Consider the following 25,290-nt stretch of genomic DNA (forward strand, 5'->3'; position numbering starts at 1 on the left):
CACGATTCAAAAATAAAATTCCAAAAAATATTTCGGGAAAGTATTTTTATAAACGCTTAATTGAAGGCGTCCATAAACGTTGAAATCTCTATTTATTTTTAAATGCGTAAGATATTTATCCCATTTTTAAACCATTCTGCTCGCGTTTCCTTCGTCTGCCGCACCACGAGAGTGACACTCCTGGAAAGGAAATTTAATTCTGAACACGATTCAAAAATAAAATTCGAAAAATATTTCGGGAAAGTATTTTTATAAACGCTTAATTGAAGGCGTCTATACACGTTGAAATCTCTATTTATTTTTAAATAGACTACGTAAGATATTTACTCCATTTTTAAACCATTTTGTTTGCGTTTCCTTCATCTGCCGCACCACGAGACTGACATCCCTGGAAAGGAAATTTAATTCTGCATACGATTCAAAAATAAAATTCCGAAAAATATTTCGGGAAAGTATTTTTATAGACGCTTGATTGAAGGCGTCTATAAACGTTGAAATCTCTATTTATTTTTAAATACGTAAGATATTTACCCCATTTTTAAACCATTCTGCTTGCGTTTCCTTCGTCTGCCGCACCACGAGAATAACACCCTTGGAAAGGAAATTTAATTTTGAACACGATTCAAAAATAAAATTCGAAAAATATTTCGGGAAAGTATTTTTATAGACGCCTGATTGAAAGCGTCTATAAACGTTGAAATCTCTATTTATTTTTAATTACGTAATATGTTTACTCCATTTTTAAACCATTCTGCTCGCGTTTCCTTCGTCTGCCGCACCACGAGAGTGACACCCCTGGAAAGGAAATTTAATTCTGAACACGATTCAAAAATAAAATTCGAAAAATATTTCGGAAAAGTATTTTTATAAACGCTTAATTGAAGGCGTCTATAAACGTTGAAATCTCTATTTATTTTTAAATACGTAAGATATTTACCCCATTTTTAAACCATTCTGCTTGCGTTTCCTTCGTCTGCCGCACCACGAGAGTTACACCCCTGGAAAGGAAATTTAATTCTGAACACGATTCAAAAATAAAATTCGAAAAATATTTCGGGAAAGTATTTTTATAGACAATTTTGTGATGGTTACTTTTCTTGCCACATCACATACAGCAGTCTTAATATGCGATTTTATGTTTTACTTTTCGCAATTGCACTTACTTTATCTTTGACAAGTCGAGTTTTTTGATTAAATTTCTGGGTTTACTGTTCATTTTCCTGTGGAAAAAATATAACATTTGCTTTAATACGGTAACCAGAACCAGAAGTGATTTTATCAGGGAGTCGAACCGTTTGATTTTTCCTGTTCGGGTCCGGTTCTGGTTCAAAGATTGTTTCAAAATTTGGTTCAGTTCCGGTTCAGGTTCGAAGAAACTTAAAACCGGTTTTATAAGTTCCGGTTCGGGTCCGATGAAATTAAGCCTAGGCGTGAAAACCGCAAGGTTGGCAACACTGATCTCAACACTGCTTTGCTCAATTAACTTGCCTTTGTTGTTTGTTGCACAAGTTACAATCAAACTATATTGTCTATGATGTCTCAGAACAGAAGTTGTTTACCTCAAAAAATTCCTCTCCAAACCATCGATGATAGTGGATCGTGTGTTACAGAATAGGCTATAATTCATCCGTACATGTGGCCTCCAAGATAACAACATGCTACGTACAACTTCACTTACCACAATGCGAACAATGACGTAATGCTGGAGTGAACCGCTTTTTTCAACCGGTTCGGGTTCGGTTAGGGTTTAAGCTAACTCAAATTTTCGGTTCAGTTCCGGTTAAGGTTCAGACAAAATCGCACCAAAACCGGTTTACAAAAATTCGGTTCGGGTTCGGTTCGATTCCCTGGATTTTATCAGCTTCCGAGTGTTGCTACTTTCATCGCATTGTTTATCGCGCAAATTTTTACGGATCATTTTTCTAGGCGGATCGCGCAGAATGATTCTGCCAGAATGACGGTGGTGTTTTTGACGGAGCAGCCGATTCAGTTCAGTTCAGTTTCAGTTGTTTTTTATTTCTGACCATCATATCGAAAACAGTACACGTCAACATTGCAAAGGTCGAGAATTAAACTCCTATCTATTGTGAACAATTATGACTTCAAATAAATTTGTTTATTTTCTTATGGTCTATATTTGCTCTGTTGAATGTTTAAAGCCAAATGTCATTCTCATGCTGATGGATGATGTAAGTACCGTATCTCATTGGTTAATTTTTTTTTGTCAAGTCTTCAATCAATCAAGTTTATTTCGGCATAGCTCCACATTCATTTTCAATGTACACATCAGGAGATATAACAAATCCTTTTTTTTTATAGCAGTGGCTATTTGACCGGCGCCGGTCTTTGAATCTGAAACACTCTTTAACCGGTCATGACGTCACTATATAGGTACTTTTTTTATTTTTATTTTTCAAAGCAAACGACGAGAAGCGCCTATATAAGTTCTAAATTCGACAATTTTATTCAACTCGATCCGTGGCGCGTATGATACTTTTCTGGTTGCTATTCCAGAGGGAATGAATTCGATACTACTCGGAAGCTTTCCTTTTTGGCAGTGCTGCATTTACGGTGCCGTAAATACAGCCGTTCCATGCTATTTTTTTAATCTTTACGTCGCTTTTACTGCGCATGCGCACTGTTGCTGGAAGAAAAGTGCGTATATAACTTCTAAATTCAACTCTTTTTTCCAAGTGAATCAGTGGCGCGTGCGATCTTTGTCTGGTTCATACTCGCAAGGATATGAGTTCGATTCCACTGAAAGGTAATTTTTTTTAAACTCAATTCTAACCCGAAGTAACTCAATCGTTACGTATTTTGTGGCCGTTCAGTTTAGTTTGTTTTTAGTTCTGACCATCACAATGAAAAAACAGTATGATAATGACAAACATAACAGAGGTATAGAAAAAGGTAGAAGCGACTAAACGCGGACGTTACGGTATAGCGTGTATGATAGCAAAGCAGGACAATCAGTTTAAAATATGGCACGGTCATAACACCTAAATATTTTATATTCCATGCCTTTTTAGAAAAAGGTAAAAGCGACGAAACGCGGTGGTTATAGCGTGCATGATACCAAAGCAGGACAATAAGTTTGAAATATGGCACGATCGTAACCGTGGCGTCGTCGTAACGCCTTAATAATTTTTTTAAAATTTAAAACAGAGAAAAAAGGCTAGTGAGTTTTTTTTCTTTAACAATTAAAATGAGTAAAAAAAAATTCTAAAATTTTTAGGTGTTACGACCGTGCCATATTTTAAACTGATTGTCCTGCTTTGCTATCATACACGCTATAACGTCCGCGTTTTGTCGCTTCTACCTTTTTCTATACCTCTGTTACGTTTGTCATAGGCTTATAGGCTATACTGGTTTTTCGTTGTGATGGTCAGAACTGAAAACAAACTAAACTGAACGGCCACAAAAATACCTACGTAGCCTAACGATTGAGTCACTTGTAAGAAAAGATTATACAAAGATTATACACTTCGAGTTAGAATTGAGTTAAAAAAAATTGCCTGTCGGTGGAATCGAACTCATATCCTTGCGAGTTTGAATCAGACGAAGATCGCACGCGCCACTAATTCACTTGGAAAAAAATAATTGAATTTAGAAGTTATATACGCACCTTTTTTCCAGCAACAGTGCGCATGCGCAGTAAAAGCGACGTAAAGATTAAAAAAATGGCATGGAACGGCTGCATTTACGGCGCCGTAAATGCAGCCACTTCCTTCCTTTTTTTTATGGAAGTGGCTACACTTATGGCGCCGTAAATACAACGTTCCATGCCTTTTTTGTAATCTTTACGTCGCAATTACTGCGCACTCGCGCTGTTGCTGCGTCTGCGCGCTTGCTGCGTCTGCGCGCTTGCTGCGTATTCTTTTCTTCTTTCACCTGTTTCTCAGCGAAAGACGAAAGAACAAATGAAAAAAAGTGCATATATAACTTCTAAATTCAACTGTTTTTGCAAAGTGAATCTGTGGCACGTGCGATTTTTGTCTGGCTCGTATTCACAAGGATATGCGCGACTTTTGTCTGGCTCGTACTCACAAGGATATGCGTTCGATACCACCAGAGGTGAATTTTTTTTTAAACTAAATTCTAACCCGAAGTGACTCAATTGTTAGGCTACGCATTTTTGTGGCCATTTGTTTTTAGTTCTGACCATCACAACAAAAAACAGTTAATCACTTCCCATCGGCATTCGCGCGCCGTGATCGTGACGCGGTAAACGGCATTTTTTTCTTTTTTTTCTTGCGTTTCTGCATTTTGACTGTCTTGTACAAAAATTAGTGTCTTGTATAAAAGCAAACCTTTTCAGTGATTGACATTTAATTTTGCATTAAAATTAAAAAAAAACTTTGTAAAATAAATGCAGCAATGGTATCTTGTATTAAAGCAAACATTTTCAGTGATTGACATTTGATTTTACATCGAAATAAACAAACACTTTCAAAAATAAAAACAGCAGTGTTGTCTTGTATAAAGGCGAACATTGTCAGTGATTCACATTCGATTTTACATCGAAATAAACAAACACTTGGAAAAGTGAAAGCCAAAAATGTCCATCTTCAGCTCTGAGACGGTCAGGGGTGGGAAAAGATCTTTTTCGGCCAGGGTTTAGGTACTCTGGAATTTCTGCTGATTCCAACATCTCAAGGGCTAGCATGACTTTGAAGTTTGGCAAAGTCAATCGTCCGTGCTCTTGATGGAGCATTTTGAATAGCAGAAATGAATTCACCAATGCTATGTCCACTATATACAAAAACAACTTTTTGTACCACCTTGTGTGCTTTCCTACAGAGCGGCAGGTTGCTGAAAGCTGATCTGAACGATCAACTCCCCCATCCCTTGATTGTACGAAATCACACAAGTTGGTTTTATGATGGGATTTCCATTAAGGTTGGTTTTACCTGTTGGACATAGTTCTGATGAATGCCATGTAGAACATCTTTACGTCCTTCCACACCCAGGGCTGGATTTAGCTGATGGGGGGCCGGGGCGCTTTTAGATCGGAGGGCCTCGTACAAAAATTTTTTTTGCACCAACAGCGCGAAAAACCACCTCTACCTCTGCAGTAGCATTAATCTAGCACTGCACAGCATTTTGCAGAAACTTCAAAGGCTGAAAGGAAAACAAAAATAACACAAAATCACATTTTTTCCACGTCGAAGGGCCCTTCAAAAGGGGGGCCCGGGGGACCTGCACCCTCTGCCCTCCCTAAATCGCACCTGTCCACACCATTGCCATCACACCATTTGCTGTCTTGAACACGTGCTCTCCTCTTTTTAATTTTTTTCCCGAAAGATTGCTTGGCATGTGCTTCCGGTTCAGCCTAACTGTACCAACTGTGTGGGTTTTGTTTTGCAGCAATGTGCAAAATAACTGTGGACTGCTGTACCAGTTATCGATAAAAAGATAATAACCTTTTCCAAGTAAATCATGGCATAAATTTATGACCACGTTTGTACTTGCTGGTACAGCACTGTCTCGATCCTGGCCACTGTATTGTTTGAAATTCCAGGTGTATCCACACATACTCCCACATGATTCATAGAGTCGTAACAGCTTTAGTCCAAACCGTGCTCTCTTGGAAAGATTGTATTGCTTGAACTTTAGCCTGCCGTGAAATTTCAGCATAGATTCATCCACAGAGATGTGCTTCTGTGGACAATAGACTTCCTGAACATTGTGGAGAAATTCATCAAGCAGAGGTCTTATCTTGAAGGCTCCCAGACATGAAAAACATGTGATTTTGTGGTATATATATATATTTTTTTCAGCCTTTGAAGTTTCTGCAAAATGCTGTGTAGTGCAGTGCTGGATTAATGCTACTGCAGACGTAGAGATAGTTTTTAATATTTTTTGCAAGGGAACCCCCGATCTAAAAGTGCCCCGGGCCCTCCATCAGAATAAACCCGCCCCTGTGAAAAAATACTTCGGTTTACAACAAAAGATTCGCGTTGCCACCTCTCATCAATGACTGTACCATCTTCAAACCACCTAATGGAGTGGAAGGTCTGCGCGTCATGGATGATGAAACTAAAGACTGGCTGCTCTCTAGCAGCCTTCCAGTGTAGTCCAGTGTAGTCCGGGAACATCGTGAATCTGGGGTGGTAAAAGGATAGACCCTCGACCCCTGAAGCTCAGACGACGACGACGACCCACTTTGGCCGTCGCTCACTTTGACTGTCGCCCACATAGTCTCGCCCAAAACGATTTCGCCCAGATAGGCTCGTCCAGATGTCGTGTACCGCTATTTTACATGATCTCTGTAAGTTCGTCTTTTTTCCCTGTATATACCTCTTTCCTTCCGTCATACATTCAATAACTGATTGATCTATCGTACTGAGCTTATTTAAGTTGTACACGTTATGTCGTTTCAGATGGGGTGGGGCGATCTAGGTGTTTATGGCCAACCATCGATGGAAACTCCAAATCTGGACACTATGGCAAGAGAAGGAATGCTTTTCACAGACTTCTACAGTGCTAATCCACTTTGTTCGCCATGTCAGTAGCACTCCTTGTATTATTAATCAATTCTTGTTTACATTATTTACACTTAATTCTGTTTCAGCTCGTGCTGCGATGTTAACAGGACGTTTACCAATAAGGAATGGCTTCTATACAAACAACTATCATGGCCACAATGGTTTGTTTTGAGTTATATATATTTTTTGCAACTTAAACTCCTAAAGCAATGAAGCGGTCATTATGAGTGCTATTTCAACATACCACTATGATTTATCGTATGCATTATTTTATAGTGTTTCACATGGGTAAACTAGTATTTCCAATTTGAAAAAGAACTTCAAAACCCAGGTTTCAGGTATGGGTCATTTTATTATAATACAGACATTGGTTGGCACCACCTAATTTTTTTATTGGCTTAAAAGGTGCTTTTCACTTTTCTGAGAAGAATGGTGCAAATTTGATGAAAATCACATAAGCGGTTCTCGAGTTATAAGTGAAATAACCCTTGGCCACTACTGGCTTCATAGATAAGGAGCAATAGAAAAACGGCAATATCTCAAGAACCGCTCAACATATTTGGATATTTTTTAGCTCTACCCTATGTTTTCTGGGATGGGCTATATCTTTATGACCATTAAAGCAAGTTTTGGCTACTACTTTTTGAAATACAAAGAAATTGACCTCTTGTCGTTACTCATCAATAAAACTATGATGCGTAACTTTAAAAAAATTTTTTTTTTTAATTGGGTAGAGGAAAGATTGATGAAAAGTTTGGCAAAAACAGGAAACTGCTAAAGTCTCAAAGTCCTACAAACTAGTTCAAATTGGATGGATTAAGTGCAACCATATTTCTTTTAAACATGTCTATATTGTCTATGACAGCACAATGGTGTGATTAAGGGAAAACAAACATGACTATGACATCACAAAGGAGTATTGAACTTCTTCAGGGAACCATCTTTCACTACTTTTAAATGTGATTTGTGCAGAAAGTTGAAACTTTAGCACTACACTGTTTTTGCCAAACTTTTCATCAATCTTTTCTCTACCTAGTTAAAAAAAAAATTTTTTTATAGTTACGCATCATGGTTTTATTGGTGCGTAACGACAAGAGGTCAATTTCTTTTTATCTCAAAAGGTAGTAGCCAAAACTTGTTTTAATGTTCATAAACATGTAGCACACCCCAGAAAACATGGGGGTAGAGCTAAAAATTATTCAAATATGTTGAGCGGTTCTTGAGATATTGCCGTTTTTCTATTGCTCCTTATCTATGAAGCCACCTAGTGGCCAAGGGTTATTTCACTTATAACTCGAGAACCGCTTATGTGATTTTCATCAAATTTGCACCATTCTTCTCGGAAAAGTGAGAAGCATCTTGTAAGCCAATAATAAAATTAGGTGGTGCCCAAATTTTGAAATTTTGTCTGTATTATAATGAAATGACCCGTATTGAAGAAACAAAAACCCGGGAAAACGCAAAGTAAAAGCGAAGATTCGTTCAGCCATGTTCACTAGGGTGTACCAATAAAAATAAAGTTTAGATTTATTAGCATATTTGCTAAAACTTGTATTTGGGGTCACAATCAACTTTACAACAAACATTTTTCAATTTCAGAAACATCTTACGCCGGTATTCTGCATTTCCGTGACTAAAAATTCCCATTTTGGTCATATATTTAGATCTGTAAGTGCTAGAGACTTCATTCTTGGTGCTATGGCTGCAGATTGTCCACTTTCCTATCACCATTCAATGCATTTATATAGCCTGAAGCCTTTAGTTTTTGAGATTTTTGCTAAAAACTAATTTTTGCCTTGTTGTTGTCAGGGATTCCATAAAATATCTTAAAAAACATAAAATTCCAAAAAAAATTCATGTAAACATTTATATGAATTCATATGAACATATTATATGAACATTTATGCAGAAATGTAACTTTACACTGTTTCTGGTATTCAGCTGACAGACACTGATTACTATAAATCAAAGAAAAGAATTGGCCAATGAACATACCATACAGCACCCAATCAGTTATGTACTGTAACTGAATGTACCATTACAAATCAACGTCGCATATACCAAACTACATCATTTCATACTCTCGCATGTGATGTATAATTATGCTGTTTAAGCATTGATATGTTGCAGTAAGCTAGTTACATGCTAGCAGTTCAAGCTTGTGGTAGAACATCACAATACTGCACACAATATAATGGACTATTCAGTGCATAGGACAGGGATGTCCAACCTTTTATTATAGTGGGCCGCATTCATCATCATCATAGTCCATCGTCGGTTTGTTCCCCACTAGTGGGGGTGGCCGATTGTTTCCGCGCAGCAATTGTTTTAACCCCTTTTCTCCATTAAATAGCATTGCATTGCCACCACCATAGCATTGTTACTTGAAATAAATCAATGGGCCGCAGGATCTATTAAATTTCAAGAAAAATAGGTACATAAAGAAACAATTAAAAACCATTAATCTCATCCTTGAAAATAGGAACAAATAACACATATATAGAAAGAAGCAAAAATTTATTTCTACAGTACAAAGTCAATGAGATTTTTGACATTGTTTTCCAACTAAGAGGTTATCAACATTTGCAAGGATGTTGTCTTGATTCTTAGGATGTTTGCTAAGTGTTTGTCGGTCAGACTGTTTCTTTCTGCAGTTTTGATGTTTTTCATAGATAAAGAACTGCTCGCAACAATATATGCTGTCCCACATAAACAATAATTTTCTGGACAAATTAACTAATTTAATAAATTCATTACATGAATGTAATTCTTTATAAAATAAAGAAAAATGTCTTCTCTGTGGAAAGTTTTCAAACTTTCTCGACTTCACAGTTCAAGTTGAAATTCGGGTGGCGCTTTTATCACACTGAAATGAAAATGGGTCACTGAATAATTTTAATTCAATTTAAATCTTTTTGAAGTCAGAAAATCTGACTGTAAATTCTTCAAGCAAATCTTCACATAACTTAGCATACCTTTCATAGTTTATAGACCTGTCTTGAGCTCTTTCAGATCGACTACAAAAATGTACAATTTTGCCAGCTTTCAATTGTGCTATGAAAAGTTTTAATTTCCTGATAAAGCTACTTATTCACTTGAACTACACAACTGACCTTTCCCTTGTAAATGCAAATTGAGCTCAGCTAGCACATCTGTGAGGTCAACTAAGAAAGAAAAATCATTCAACCATTCTTCATTTTCTATAAAGTTCTCATTTTGTTTCTTTTTCTATATCAAGTTCAAAATACTACTTGGAGTGAAAATGACTAGCGGGCCGCACAAAAATCTCAGGTGGGCCGCAGGTTGGACATCCCTGGCATAGGATAATACCGGTACCATATGAGACCTTAGTTTTACATATCAACTAAAATGTTTTGCAAGAAAATTCGATGCAATTAACGTGCCTAAAAATTGTTAAAACTAAGAGCAACAGTGCAGAATAATCTACAACTTAAATCCAATCTGAATAACACAGTTTATAAAACTACTGTATAGCAGTCTTCAAAAGGCTCTTTGTGTTAGAAGCTAAGCAAGGTAATATTGATGTTACTGAAACAGCGATTTGATTATATTTGAATATTTTCAATAGTTTCTATAATCTTATTCAAATAGAATTATATTTGAATATTTTCAATAGTTTCTATTTGAATACGATTATACTGAAGAAGCCACACTTGTGTAGTGAAAGCTCTATGTTATTGAATTGGTTTTTCTGATTTGGTATGGTACCGTATTGTTTACTTTATTTTAAATTGAGGTTGACCACATCATTTTTATGTTTTTGTGAAGTCATAATAGCTCTGAAGTCATAATTGTTGTCCAAGACTGCACAATAGCTTAAATATAATTATTAGCTTGCGATAGGTATTCTAACAGTTAAAGTGATAACACTTAGAGAAAAGTTCAGTGAAAGATTTTTCATTTCTTGGTAGTTGGTAACTAAACAATCACTTTACAAAATGGAGCAAATCAGAAAAAAAAATGCAATCATGGTGGAGTAGGGGGCCTTAAAGGATGGGGAGCCTTAAAGTTTGAGGAATTTAAAAAAATAACATGAGGATTTTCATATCAAGCAATTGTTTTTTTGATATTTTAATAGCATAATTGAATTCTAGTGGAAAAATGTAAAACTTTAAATTGCGTTAACTTGAAAACGACACAAGGTATGAAAAAAATTCCAACAGTTATGGAAATCATTCTAAAGTATGTACCAAATATGTAAAAATGAAGAAAATCTAAGAGATGGTGGTGTTCACCATTTGTTGAATTATAATGGAATGACTCATGAATTATTATTTGTTGAATTTCATGTTTTTTAAGATTATTTTTGGATAAATTCCTACAACAACAAAGCAAAAATTAGTTTTTAGCAAAAAACTCAAAAACTGAAGACTTTAGGCTATATAAATCAGGCCTCGAAACTGAAGGCGGCCATCGTGGCCATGGCCGCGATGAACCTACAAAAACCGACATTTTGTCCGCCGGGTCTCGCTCTTCCGTCGGCCGCATTTGTCCGCCATGAAGTTCCGAAAATTTTTTACGCAAACGGTCTTGTGAATAAAGTACTTTGCCACTTATAATCACAAAGGATTAGAAAGCAGTCAAAGTATCCGATAAATCAAAATACACCCTGTCTAATGTCTATGCTTGAATTGTTAACATTATTGATTGACCAAGCAGCTGATGTCTGACATCCACAGGATGCAAGTGACATCACAATTCACAATACACTTTATTGATGCGATATATTCAGTCTTCGAAATTAGCGTCGGCAAATGGCGCATTAGCGTCGGCAATAAAAATGCAGAGGCCAAACGAGCGCTTGTAAGGTTAGGGTTAGACATTCCTCCCAGTCGTTATGGCACAGCCATAGATTTGTTCCTCAGTCAACACCCTGATGGATCTCTATGAAAAAGAAAGAGGCGTGCGGATTGGTATCAAAGCCCGAAAGCCGCAAAACGTGGACGCTTCATTGCGAACGGCAATAACAGTGTAGATTTACGGGTCTGTTACTATTCGGCGAGTACGATTCGGCTAATCCAATTCGGCGAGTTCCCTATTCGGCGAGAGCCTTTTTCGGCGAGTGCCCTATTCGGCGAGTTTTTGAAATTTTATTTTTGAAAGGGAATTATCGGGTACCGTAGCCTAATTATAATTGCCATTTGCTAATAACGGCAATTACAATTAACGGCAATAATAATTACAATTGCTAATAAACGTTGAAATCGTGCAGAAAGGAATAAAAATAAAATGTTTGAACTATTAAATTAAAATTCGTTATGTCAGTTCAGTTGAGTTGTTTTTATTTCTGACCATCATTTGAAAAACAATACACGTCAACATAGCAAAGGTGTAGAAAAAGGTAGAAGCGACAAAACACGAACGTTAATACGTGTTCGTGACCGAAGTAAGTTATTGAGTTGAAAGAAATTTGGCACGTTCGCAACACCTTCAGAAAAATTTAAGAAATGAAGGGAAAATGAAACAAAGAAAATGTTACAAAAAAAAAATCATGTTTAATCTCTATAAGTTCGTACTTTTGAATAGTTAAAATGATTAGTTTGGATCAACAAATGTGTGGCCTACAGCTTGGATTGAAAGGAAATTATCGGGAACCGTAGCCTAGTTATCCCGACCAGCAGAAATTGCCGTTTTTACATCGTTTTAACGTCGCTAAACGTTGAAATCGTGTAGAAAAGAGAACTTTGCTGACTAAGATACGTTGAAACTGGGAAACATTCACAGAAGCCTTTCGATTTGTTCCAAGAACCCATTTAGCCTAACAGTTCATTTGTGCATTGATTCAACGTCTGAATACATTATCTTCAAAATGCATCGTATCGAAGGACTTTTGTGAATGTTTCTCAGTTTCAACGCAGGCCTTAAAACTTGTGTTTTTTTCCGGCAGCCATCATGGCCTACCGAGAGCTCCTTCTCGGCGGCCAAATCTGCGTGCTTGGAGACCAAAATACAATAACGATAGCACAAGTAAATAGCGTTAAACTTGCAACAATGTTAAAATGATCATTTAGCGTTGTTGAAGTCTGGGCGACGTCCTGCAATAGAATCGTTGTACCACGCATTAAATGCTTTATCAGGATTGTAATCTGGTATTTGCGGGACCATCTAACGACCCTAAATTGTTTTAACTGCTCGCAGCTCAGTAAATTGTTTCAACTGCATACCGCCTTTCATAAAACCTGACCATTTATTCCGTTATGATGTCACCATTGAGGGTGGAAGTCACTAACCCACAGCGTTCTCAACTATGAAGACACGTGTTTTATCCACGGATGTCAACTAACCTAGTTCTCCGTTTTAACAACGAATCAATATCCGACAACATTGAATCGATATAAAAACGACAATATTGCCAGCCGATGTAAATTAGCACTTTGGATTAACACTTCGTTAAAATAAACATCGGAAATTGCAAACAAGACTTACAGCGCTGGTGATCGCAGCTGGATATATTCAATACAACAGTGGCGACTATGATGCGCTGACCTAATTCTGCGTCACTTTTTGATACTACATATTTTCGACATTTAATCCACGATCATTCTATTGCGAAATTAAATAATTGGCTAGAAGAAACCGGTGGCCGACGGAGGAGGTAGCACAGGCGGTCATTCAAGCACTACTTAACGGCTATTGCCGCGATGGCCGCCGGCTGCTTTAAGGCTTGCAACGTATCCTAGTCATCAAAGTTCTCTTTTCTACACGATTTCAACGTTTAGCGACGTTAAAACGATAGGCCACACATTTGGTTAGTCTTTTCATTCTGTTACTACAATGTAAAAATAAACTGTTAGGCTAACTGGGTTCTTGGAACAAATTTTTGCTGGTAGGGATAACTAGGCTACGGTACCCGATAATTTCCTTTCAATCCAAGCTGTAGGCCACACGTTTGTTGATCCAAACTAATCATTTTAACTATTCAAAAGTACTAACTTATAGATATAAACATGATTTTTTTTTGTAACATTTTCTTTTTTTTATTTTCCCTTCACATCTTAAATTTTTCTGAAGGTGTTGCGACCGTGCCAAATTTCTTTCAACTCAATAACTTACTTCGGTCACAAACACGTTTTAACGTTCGCGTTTTGTCGCTTCTACCTTAAAAACAACTGAACGGACATGACGAATTCAAGCACGTTCAGCGACGTTAAAACGATGTGAAAACAGTTAGGCTGCGGTACCCGATAATTCCCTTTCAAAAATGAAATTTCAAAAACTTGCCGAATAGGGCACTCGCCGAAAAAGGCTCTCGCCGAATAGGGAACTCGCCGAATCGGACTAGCCGAATCGGATTAGCCGAATCGGACTCGCCGAAACGGGCCATTCCGAGATTTACAGCCAAGCGATGAGCTTCTTGAAGTGTCTGATTCCAGTGATGACGCGACAACCTCGTGCTCCGATGCAGCATCTGGTGATTCCAATTCTGACAACTAGTTCTTTATCAAACAGACTTTGTGTTGTTCGCAATATCCCAGTTGTGCCGAAGTTATGTTAGTCTAATAATAGTGTATACGTAAATCGAGGCAATCTTCTCGCAGGGAGCTATTAATTTGTTATCGTTACCTAGTTGAGCAATTGACGTTATTTTATGATAACTTAATTCAACGTTGCTAGATGTCGAATTATTGTAAAACAAACGTAACTTTCTTATTGGGCATTGTTGTTACGCAATATAGCCCGCCGGGAAAATTAAATCGATTTGTGCTGACTCGAACGTTGAATCAACCCAAAATTAACTTACTTTCATCCCGTGAGTTATTTAACGTGAATTACTGTAACAGCGTGCGACATGCGTATTAGGGTGGTCCTCAAAATGGAAAATTTTGAAAAGCTAAGGTGCTTCTTCTTTAAATGGTGCCTTTTGGTGAAAAAATAACTTGTGTAAAATATTTTTGAAAATTATTAACGTTTAGAGGTGTCACAGCAGCCCTAAAATTTGCACCCCTTTTTCAAGCTTTTCAGACCAAACCGCTAGATGGCGCTTATAGGCGAAAATTTTAGTTTGTCCTAGAGAAACAAAATTGATGTCTATCCCAACAATTCTGAGGGTGAGGATTTCAATAAACACATTTATATTGATGTAGGTACAACACAAGTAGCAGTTATGGTAATTTTAAGTCTTTAAAAGAAACCAATATACCAATACTGGTATCAAATCACTGTACGGCGTATAATCATCATTACAGCATAAAAATTAACTTCTATCACATTCAGTTTAATAGTCATCAATAGTTTTAGTGTTTATTGAGGGTAATTTTGACGGTGCCATTCTACCACTTGTAACAAAAACTGTTGCTGTTCCTCATCTTTTGAGAGAACTTGCCCGTAATCTTGGATCAGGGCTACTCCCCTTTCAGCAAAGTCATTGACTACGGAGATATTTGACACAATTGCAACAGCAGCTTTATAATCATTCAGTACTTGCCACTCTGCTGGATCTTGGGCCAAAAATTGTGTTGACAGAGAAAAAATGTGAAAGAAATTTAAGGATTTCGATGAAACAAAATCAGCTAGGATGTGGTTAGTGATAACATCTTTCGCACAAACGTTCACTTTTGGTCTAGGAGACGATTTTTCTGATGCTGGGTTTTGAAGAGCTTCCAACATTTTTTTTTTATCATTCACACTTACATCAGGATCAAAAAACGACAATGACACCAAGCTTTCACTCAAGTACCACAGATGATTTGCAAATTTCTTGCTAGTAGCTTTTGCAATTTCTTGATCAGGATACGAGATCAAGGATTGTAGAAACTGTAAATCATTTGCTGGGGCAGTGATTGCACTTTTTGCAGTAAACCAATGCTTTACATAAACCAAGCACACGAAAGCAACAAATCGTGTTGTTGCCTGGCTCTTGCATTCAGCAGTTGTGAAAAATTGGTCCCGAAAAAGATACATTTTGATGCCATAAATGAGACGAGCCATCCATCAAGCTCGATGAAGAGCCCCAGGCTGATAAAACCTGACACCTCTGGGGGGAATAGCACCCAACAAGATAATGGTAAGCTCTAGCAGCTCACGATAGTCATCACGAGGTTGCTTGGATAGCAATTCATTTAGGCAAAAATCAACAACCTCTTGTCTCTTATCGTCAAATACTTTGGAAACCTCTGCAGTTAAATCACTTGGTATCATGGGCTCGTATGTCGATTGTTCAATCAAAGGCCACTGTTTTTGAAACTGTTTGAAAATTGCAATATCCGGTGCTGTTGATGGTCCAAAGCATACAAAAAAAGCTGCTTCTGCAACAATCTCAAAGATATGGTGTCGGCATGCAAAATGTAAAAGTTCTCTTTCTAGTTCATTTTGTAAAAGAGTACAGGCTCCAAGTCTAACACCAGTATTGCTGCTAGTGGTATCGAAACTCATGCCAATAATCTGGTCTGTAACTTCCCAATCGTCCGTACATGCTTTTACCGCAGTTGCAACAGCTTGACCAGTTCCAGATGAAAGCTTTGGAACTCCTAATAGTTTAGATGTACCAAACCCAGAAACTAACACAGGTAAGCGGTCTACTTTTTCTCTTTTGTTGGCAGTATCTGGCAAAAGTTTGCCATCCCAGTGAACAACAAGCTTGGCTTCAGTTGAAAAGGTACTTTTAATATTTTCAGCAACGCTTTTTCGATGCTTTTGTCTGGAACGTCGTATTGAAGAGCGGTTGATGGCGAATCCAGACACACTCTGACCTATTGCAGAAGCAGCTGCTTTCAATACATGGACTGCTGCTCGGTCACTTGTTTTTGTGCGGTCTAAGGCAGCTGTCAAATGTTCATCAATTGCTTCTGTGACTCTGCTTGCTGTTGGACTTTCAGGTGAAAAGATTTCATATTCACAGTCCCCGTCTTCAGTAGTCTCTTCACCACTACTGGAACTTGAAGCCAACTGTGCCATTTCAGCAATAACACCAACCTTTTCATGCTGTCGTTTTTCCTGAGCAATCTTTAGTTTGTGTCGTTGCATGTTCCGCTTTTCTTTTTTCATCAATTTTCTGTCAACACCCATCATAATGCCTTGACGCCTTGTTTGTCGTTGTGCCATCAAAAATTCCTTGTCTTCATTAATTTTGATTATAGATAATGCCATAGAATGTGCAACATCAAACAATGTGTCCATTTTTTTTGTAAAATCCTCTTCCTTCTTCTTCTGCGAATTAGATCTTCGTGACTTCCCCTTGAACAATAATTTATATTGATTTAGCTGCTTTTGAAACTTGGTGATAGCATTTCTTTCCTCCATAACAGGAATCCGGGCCTTATCCCAAATACGAAATACTTCTCTCACCGTCAATCTCACTGCTTCTCTCACAGTCTTTTTTTCATCACGGTGCAGTTTAAAATATCGCTTGAAACTTTCACTCCACGAAGGAAGCTGTTTTGCTGCCATTTCATCAATCGGAAATCCTACAAGCCATATCAATTTTTTCTGCCTAGTATTAGAAGACATATTACTGTTAGCCAAATACTGATAAGTGGTAAAGCGTATCCTGCAAATATAAGTTATGATAAGTAACTTAATTTAGACTGATTTGATAAACTATCTATTCGAACAGCCTAGGCCCCCTGTAGGCTAGCCTACTAACTCAATTTTTTTGCTTTAAAATAAAGTTCAAGACTGTTCAAATTGCTACTTGTGTTATAGCTACATCAATATAAATGTGTTTATTGAAATCCCCACCCTCCCAAATGGTGAAATAGACACCAAGTTTGTTTCAATAGGACAAACTAAAATTTTCGCCATCTAGCGGTTTGGTATAAAAAGCTTGAAAAGGGGTGCAAACTTTGGGGCTGCTGTGACACCTCTAAATGTTAATATTTCTCAAAAAAAATTTACACAAGTTATTTTTTCACCAAAACACACCATTTAAAAAAGAAGCACCTTAACTTTTCAAAATTTTCCATTTTGAGGACCACCCTAATGCGTATCTTGTAGCTCGCTTTATCGCTACTTTTGGCATTATTACATCACAACAAATCAAACAGTGCGGTCGTGATAGACTACTCTAGTATATTTTTCGCCGAAGAAAAAATGTGCTAATTTCGAAGACTGTGTGTTGATGTGTGTCGAAGTTGCGATGGCTGCCATGTGCTTGTGATTGGCCGCCGAACAGCTTGCTTCAGTCGGACACGTTTGGCCGCCGGAAAAAAAAAGTTGTTTCGAGGCCTGTAAATGTATTAAATGGTGATAGGAAAGTGAACATTCTGCATCCATAGCACCAAGAATGAAGTCTCTAGCACTTACGGATCTGAATATATGACCAAAATATGAATTGTGGCCGCATCATCACGAAAACGCAGAATACCGGCGTAAGATGTCTTTGAAATTGAAAAATGTTTGTTGTAAAGTTAATTTTGACCCCAAATGCAAGTTTTAGCAAATAGGCTAAAAAATCCAAAAAACTTCGTTTTTTTGGTACACCCTAATGTTCACACAACCGCAGCTATAAAACAAAACAAAAGCACTTGTCTAACAAGTTTACATGCTCTTTCTGTGGTAGCCATAATTGGCACCGTAGAACTCCATGCTCTACAAAAGAGGAAAAACGTGATTATTGTGGTAAATCTGGCAATTGTGTCAAATGTTGCTTAAGTGGTAAGGGTGCTACAAGTAATTGCATAAACTCACCTTGTCTAGCTTCATCATCATCATCATAATCCATCATCGGTTTGTTCCCCACTAGTGGGGGTGGCCGATCAATGTCTGCATTCTCCATTTTCTAAACATGTTGTAAGTGAATTGAAAATTAACAGTATCATTGCTAACGCTTTAATCGATACTGGAAGTACAAACAGTTATTTAAGTAAGACATTTGTGGACAAAAACCACATTAAATATAGTATACGCCTCTTTTCTTCGTTGCAAACATGGCTAATATACATACTCCATTAAAAACCGAAATTTATGGTATTTGCAGCGTGAAACTGGTATTTGCCAATTGCTCTTACAAACAGGCAGAATTTCTTATTATGCCGGAATTGATTTCTGATCACAATCATAGGTGATGACTTACTCGAACGCCATAAAAGTATAAACAAACAAAACTAAGCAAGTTTAGCTGGTTTAACATAATGTATTATTGTACAGTATTACACACAAAACAAAATATATAACTCAAACGTTTTCGATACGTACGTGTGTCCTCATCAGGAAATAAATCTGCTATACACATAAAATGAAAAATCGTAAGATAAATTTGACTTGCACTATAACTGTAATGACATTTATAGTGCAAAGTTAAATTTATCTTACGATTTTTCATTTTATGTATACTGCAGATTTAATTCTTGATGAAGACACACGTATGTATCGAAAACGTTTGAGTTATATATTTTGTTTTGTGTGTAATACATTATGTTAAACCCGCTAACATTAGTTTGTTTTGCTTGTCTATTATTCATAAAAGCAAATTCTCCACCAAACTAAAAGTATAACTTTTCAATTTAACGGTAACTTGCCTTAACTTTTTGTATCATCTGTTATGCCTGCAGCACAAGTCGAATATACTGAGTTGTTTTCATACCTACTACCTACCTACATGCAAACCAATGGCTATTAGTGTTAAAACTTGTAAATTCTCATCGGCTGGCCAAGAACTAATTTGAATCAAAACAGAATGATTATTATGCAAGGGCCTCATTAAAATTAAATGCATGAATGCTTACTTGAATAATATCACTGTGCGAAGAATGACACAGCAAGAGGATGATGGTAACAATCTCGCAGCACTACTCAAAGCTGCTGAATAAGATCATTTTACATTTAATGATGCAAAAGGTTTGTACAACCTGACTGAAGTTTGTTTGTTGGGTTACCAAGTTGGAGCTGGAATTATAAAACCAGACCGTCAACATATCAAAGCAAGATTTGTCATTACCAACATTCCAACAACAAAGAAAGAATTGCAGCGAATCATGGGATTGTTCGCCTACTATGCAAAATGGATCCCAAACTTCTCTGCAACAGTTAGGCCAGTCGTGCAAACAGAAAAATTGCCTTTAAATTGTGAGGCTTGGACTGGCTTGAACAAACTGAAAAATAAGTTAACCTATGCTTCTTTACAACCAGTTGACGAATCCATTCCTTTTACTGTTGAAACAGATGTCTTTACTGCAACATTAAATCAAAACGGCCGTCCTGTGGCATTTCACATGCGAACCTTGTCAACTTCGGATCAAGTGCATTCAGCAATTGAAAAGGAAGCCTACGCAATCGTTAAAACATTGAGAAAGTGAAAGCATTTACTGCTGGAAGACACTAACTTGATTACGGACCAAAGAAGCGTATCCTCTATGTTTGATTTAAAACATCCCTTCAAGGTGAAAAATGATAAAATACAACATTGGCATTTGGAGCTTTCACATAATAACTTCTCTACCGTTTATAGACCAGGAAACAAAAACACTGCACCTGACACCTTCTCTAGAGCAACATCTGCATTTGTGACAACAACATCAGAAGCCGCTCTAAAATTGCTACATGAATCATTTTGCCATCCTGGTATTCAAGAGAAAGTAGAATAATGCTATGATTACAGTTAAGTACAGTGGTAATGGTGAATTTTAGTAAAGGTATTTCAGTGAAGTGATGGTGACTATAAACAGATTGATGGATATCAAATAAATTTTGCACAGTTAAGAAATCGTTTGTTTGGTAACTACTCTTTCCGGTATTTTTGATGCAAAAGATAGATTGGACACAGGGTGATAGTTTTTGACCTCTTCTTTATCTAGACTGAGGCTTTTTTAGGTGTGGAGAAACAATGGCATGTTTGAATTCTGGGGGGACAAAACCACTAGTCAAGGATTTGTATAGTGTTTACAATAAAGGTCAGAATAGACAGAAAATATTATGATTAGTTTTTTGAGGAGCCATGAGAGCATTGGATATAGTTCACAAGATGCAAATGATAAAATGCTGTTAGAATGTTTTGAATTTCAGTATTGTCTGTTTCATAACACCAGAAAATGAAAGTGATAATGGTTCCAGGGATCAGCTGAGTCATCGTCGAAAGAATTCATCAATCATTTGATTGTCTCCTAGCCGAAGGTTTGGCTGTCAATTGCTTTCACATGCTTGACCAGTCAGCCCACAGTTTACATCATCTCCCTAAGTTCGACTCCTTTTTGATTCGCACCTCTATCCTTCCACCATACCTTCTACAAATAATTGATGTAGCTGTCCTGCCAATTTCATCTTTTGTTTTGCTAAGTCGTTTTTCCTACTGTATTGCACTCCAATTCTTTTTCTAATAACTTTGTTTGTAAAATGTGTTTTTGATATGATAATTTTAGTATTCTTGTGTAGAACCAGAGTTGAATACCTTTAGTGTTTTGATAATTTCTGTGCTGTAGATCCAACTTTCACTTCCATATGAGATAACTGGTTTGATATAACATTAACAAGATATTACAGGCCTCGAAAGTCGTTTTTGTTGACGGCGGACAAACGTGTCCGGTCTGAGCAGCTATCTCGGCGGACAATTAAGTCTCACGGCGGACACACCAGTTTTAACGTTGATCGTCATGCTTAATCCTTTTATCTTAATAATTATTTGCCATTTGAGAACTATAGCGACTGTTTAGAAGGCTTTTTAAAATTTCAGCATAGTCACTCTGAAAGGCTGAATCATCAGACCAACGACGTACGCTTGGAAGAGTCAAAGCGCCGTGTAGCTGTTTAATACGCAGCATAACTGATTAACTTTCATCGAACGAGGCCGTGTGGCTTCTTGCGTTACAATGCTTTAGGCACGAGTCGGAAAACTTCTACACTAACTCTATTATTTTCTGCTGTGCAAAGTATCTAGGCTTTTTTAAGTTTATTTTTGCGTATCATGTGAGCGAAAACGAATTTTCTCTGGGCCTTTTCTTACTGTAATACCAAAACTTAATAACTTTTGCTGCATCTTGCAGTAGGGTCATTCCATGCCAAATGAGCAAATGGGTTACACCACATGTCATAGATTTTTTTGAAATTTGGCATACTTGTAGATGTCAAAGAAATATGAAGAATGCAAAAAAAATTTTTGAAAAAGTTTAAATATTAGCAGAGTTAAGGTCATTAGTAAAATCACCATTTTTGCCTGTTCCGCTTCAGTGATGTTGTCCAATTTCCTATAGTATTTCTAATTTCTTAACCTATGATCAAACAAAATGGCTGAAAATTGCTAGACAGACATTTTAAGATCCAAGGAAACCAAAAATGTAAATTAAAAAGTTGACAGAGAACTTCTTGATATGATTATAAAGGTTTCAACTTGCTACATGCATTTTTCGGAGGCCAAACTTTGAGGGCCTATAAAAAAAATGGGTATTAAAATTAAGAACTAAAATTCACATGTATTGGACTTATACCAATACTCTTTCATGTCAAATAAAAAAATTGAATTAATTTTGATAACTACTATGATAAAAGCTAGATTTTCTGACTTGCAAATTTTGACCTTTTTTACACTCATTGTTCAAGATTTTTGTCTATGACATCACAATTTACATTATTGCTTGTGGATGACATCACAATGTACATATTGTTTGTCATAATGCAGCTCATGAATGAATTGAATACTGGTAATACACTAAGGTTTAACGTTGTAGGCCATGCACTATAGTAGTTATCATATTATTAGTACTACATTAGTTTTACAATAACACAATTGTTATGGATTCATCACAGCATTATGAAATTGGAAAAAAATAAGGTATTGTACCATAAAAATTCACTTTGCTAGAAGCATTGGGTTTTTGGACATTGGTGGACTTGCAGAAACAGATGAACATGTTTATTATGAACCTTGACATTTCTCTGCTTCAAGCAGGTAGACGGGCTTTGAACTCTTCAACAGTGGGAAAAGTATCTTTTCTGGTTGCAAGATCTGTGGAGCATGTTAGGAATAATACATTGCTAATAGGACAACCTAAAATTGAAATCACAGTTAAAAGAGTAATTAACTCAATAACTCTACAAGTTACCACTACTATGGTGCATGGCCTACTGCACTAAACCTTAGTGTATTACCAGTATTCAATTCATTCATGAGCTACATAACAATTGTCATGACAAACAATATGTAAATTGTGATGTCATCAACAAGCAATAATGTAAATTGTGATGTCATAGACAAAAATCTTAAACAATGAGTGTAAAAAAGGTCAAAATTTGCAAGTCAGAAAATCTAACTTTTATCATAGTAGTTATCAAAATTAATTCAATTTTTTTATTTGACATGAAAGTGTATTGGTATAAGTATAAAACATGTGAATTTCAGTTCTTAATTTTTATACCCATTTTTTTTATAGGCCCCCAAAGTTTGGCCTCCGAAAAATGCATGTAGCAAGTTGAAACCTTTATAATCATATCAAGAAGTTCTTTGTCAACTTTTTAGTTTACATTTTTGGATTCCTTGGATCTTAAAATGTCTGTTTAGCAATTTTCAGCCATATTGTATGATCATAGGATAAGAAATTAGAAATATGACAAGAAATTGGACAAAATCACTGAAGTGGAACAGGCAAAAATGGTGATTTTTCCAATTCCCATAACTCCACCAATGTTTGAAATTTTTCAAAAATTTTTTTTGCATTCTTTATAGTTCTTCGACATCTACAAGTATGCCAAATTTCAATAAAATCTATGACATGTGGTGTAATTTTTCCAAAAAATTTGCTCATTTGGCATGGAATGACCCAGTAATAGCTTACTCGCATTTCTAATTTTGTAACCAACCTTGCCTTATCAATATCACTCGGAGATCAAAGCCAGACATTGTGACATAAGACTTGAACTAAGTTGCGCGTGATTAGTGTAGAAGTACCATACTCCCATCGATACTTAGCAAAGAATTCACCTTTGTTACGATGATTCAATGTCATCAATCGTTGAAGCAACGTAAAAATCAAAAGTTTTCCGTTTGAAGGGAAGCTAAGGGATACAAGTACAGTATTCACATTTTCTAGATGCACGCTAATGCGTGGAAAATTATATTCTCACAACAATTGTTCGTGCTATGCAATGACGATTTGTATCGCTAGTTCCTGTGTTATTTTTCGGCGGACAAATATGACCGGTCTAGATTGTACTTCCCGATGACATCACATGCTGTGATGGCAGACATGTCCGCCGTGAATTTCGAGGCCTGTATTAATCTCAGTACTAATTGCAAATCTATATCTTTTTTAAAAAATTCCTTAAATTTCCTAAATGACACTCTTGTTTGACCGATTCTTCTTTTTACATCATTGTTGCATCTTCCATCTTGTGTAATGAGGGACCCTAGGTATTTTGTAGGTAGTGAAAGAGTGAAGACAGCCTGGGCTAAGTTTACATGATTTGAAGCAGAAATGATCAAAACTTATTGAATATTGATAAGAAAGTGTAATTTAAAAAAGACAAACTTCACACACACACAACTGCCTGTTTAACAAGGGCTTATTACCTTTTGCATGTTTTGAAAATTAGCTTACTTTAATATGCATAAAGTAGACAGTACCGTATCACACTAAATCAGAAAAATCAGTTTATGTATAATAATTTAATATAAATAAACTTTTTATTTTATGTGATACTGTCTAATCAGGTCATCAGTGAAATAATAAGATTTGTTGAAAAGTTTGATAACAAAGTTTTGTTTTGGAATTTAATATGTATATTTTGATATTTTATGCTAGGTTACACGCCTCAGAACATTGTTGGTGGGATTGACCCTTCCGAAATATTACTACCAGAGCTGCTAAAAGAGAAGGGATATATCAACAAACTAATTGGAAAATGGTACATTTGAAAATTATTATGTTGGCAATTTTGATGACAGGAAAATGTCTGTAATGAACTAGGGTTGGGACTCCGGGAAATCCCAGAATCCCGAGATTTTAATTCATTTTTCTGATCCCAATCCTGGGATTAATTTTATTAAAATCTTAGCATTTCCAGAAAACATCTGCAAAAGCTGATGTAGCTCCATATCACTTGACGCTTATATTATTTTGGTTTTAAAGCAGCTTTAGAATATCAGCTGGTTGCTTGTCTTGAACACTCCCATCATGGCAAAATGCCAGAAATGTCACAATAATAATGTGGAGTCCACATTACTGTGATAATAATACCAACTATGGCAAAACAATTAACTACCGTACGCAATCGCTTCAGTCATAGCATTAGTGCAACTGGGTATCGTAGCATTAGAAAAATGGTTGTGCCATTGTGCTGTCAGTACCAGTTTCTGCTAATTCTGCACTAGCTTTTTTGCAATTAGGAGAAATTAAATTTTAGCACAGAATGGCGAATTTTGAAGATGTAACTTCAAAGAGAAAATCCAAGGTGTGGCAAAACTTTTTGTATTGTAAATCTACGCAAAAAGCAAAATGTAACTTGTGTCAAGCCGTTTTGAAAGCTTTAGGGTCCAGAACAAAGGGACTAATAACAAAAGTCAGAAATTAGCAAGGACTTAAAAAAAAGCTTTAGGTTTCGAATCGACGAGCGTCGGAATGTTGAACTGGTTCACCTTTTTGGGTACCCCAAAAACCTTCCTACATTGATCAACCACAGGATCAGCTTGTTCCCAAGCCCAACTGTTGAATTGGATCGAGGCTCTACTGTACAGCATGAAGATGCCATTACAGAGGATAGTAGCCATGACACTGAAATGACTTTAGTTCAAGAGCTGCATGCTTTCATAGCAGATGATGAAAGTGAAGAAGCACAAACCAGTGATGTCGGCGCTCGAGTAATGCAAAAAGAAATGCTGCTATATGAAGCAAGAAAAAAGGCCAGAAAACCTGAACAATTT

The 25,290-nt window shown here is 36.7% G+C and overlaps 1 protein-coding gene across 4 annotated transcripts in view; it reads left to right on the forward strand.

The window, feature by feature from the left end:
* Positions 1 to 2,022: 2,022 nt before the first annotated feature.
* Positions 2,023 to 25,290, forward strand: part of LOC145774037 (N-acetylgalactosamine-6-sulfatase-like) — an 85,034-nt gene continuing 61,766 nt past the window's right edge. For 3 of the 4 annotated variants that reach the window (XR_014289997.1, XM_082585169.1, XM_082585171.1), the window contains exons 1-4: positions 2,023 to 2,189; positions 6,384 to 6,507; positions 6,575 to 6,649; positions 24,173 to 24,275. Coding sequence is in view for 3 of the 4 variants with exons in the window: in XM_082585169.1 (XP_082441295.1) it covers positions 2,097 to 2,189; positions 6,384 to 6,507; positions 6,575 to 6,649; positions 24,173 to 24,275 (395 nt within the window). In the remaining variant the exon portion in view is untranslated. The remainder of the gene's footprint in view (positions 2,190 to 6,383; positions 6,508 to 6,574; positions 6,650 to 24,172; positions 24,276 to 25,290) is intronic. The other variant, XM_082585170.1, reaches the window with a different exon arrangement.

Source organism: Aplidium turbinatum, chromosome 7 (assembly GCF_918807975.1).
Source record: "Aplidium turbinatum chromosome 7, kaAplTurb1.1, whole genome shotgun sequence".
NCBI classification, from domain to species: Eukaryota; Metazoa; Chordata; class Ascidiacea; order Aplousobranchia; family Polyclinidae; genus Aplidium; species Aplidium turbinatum.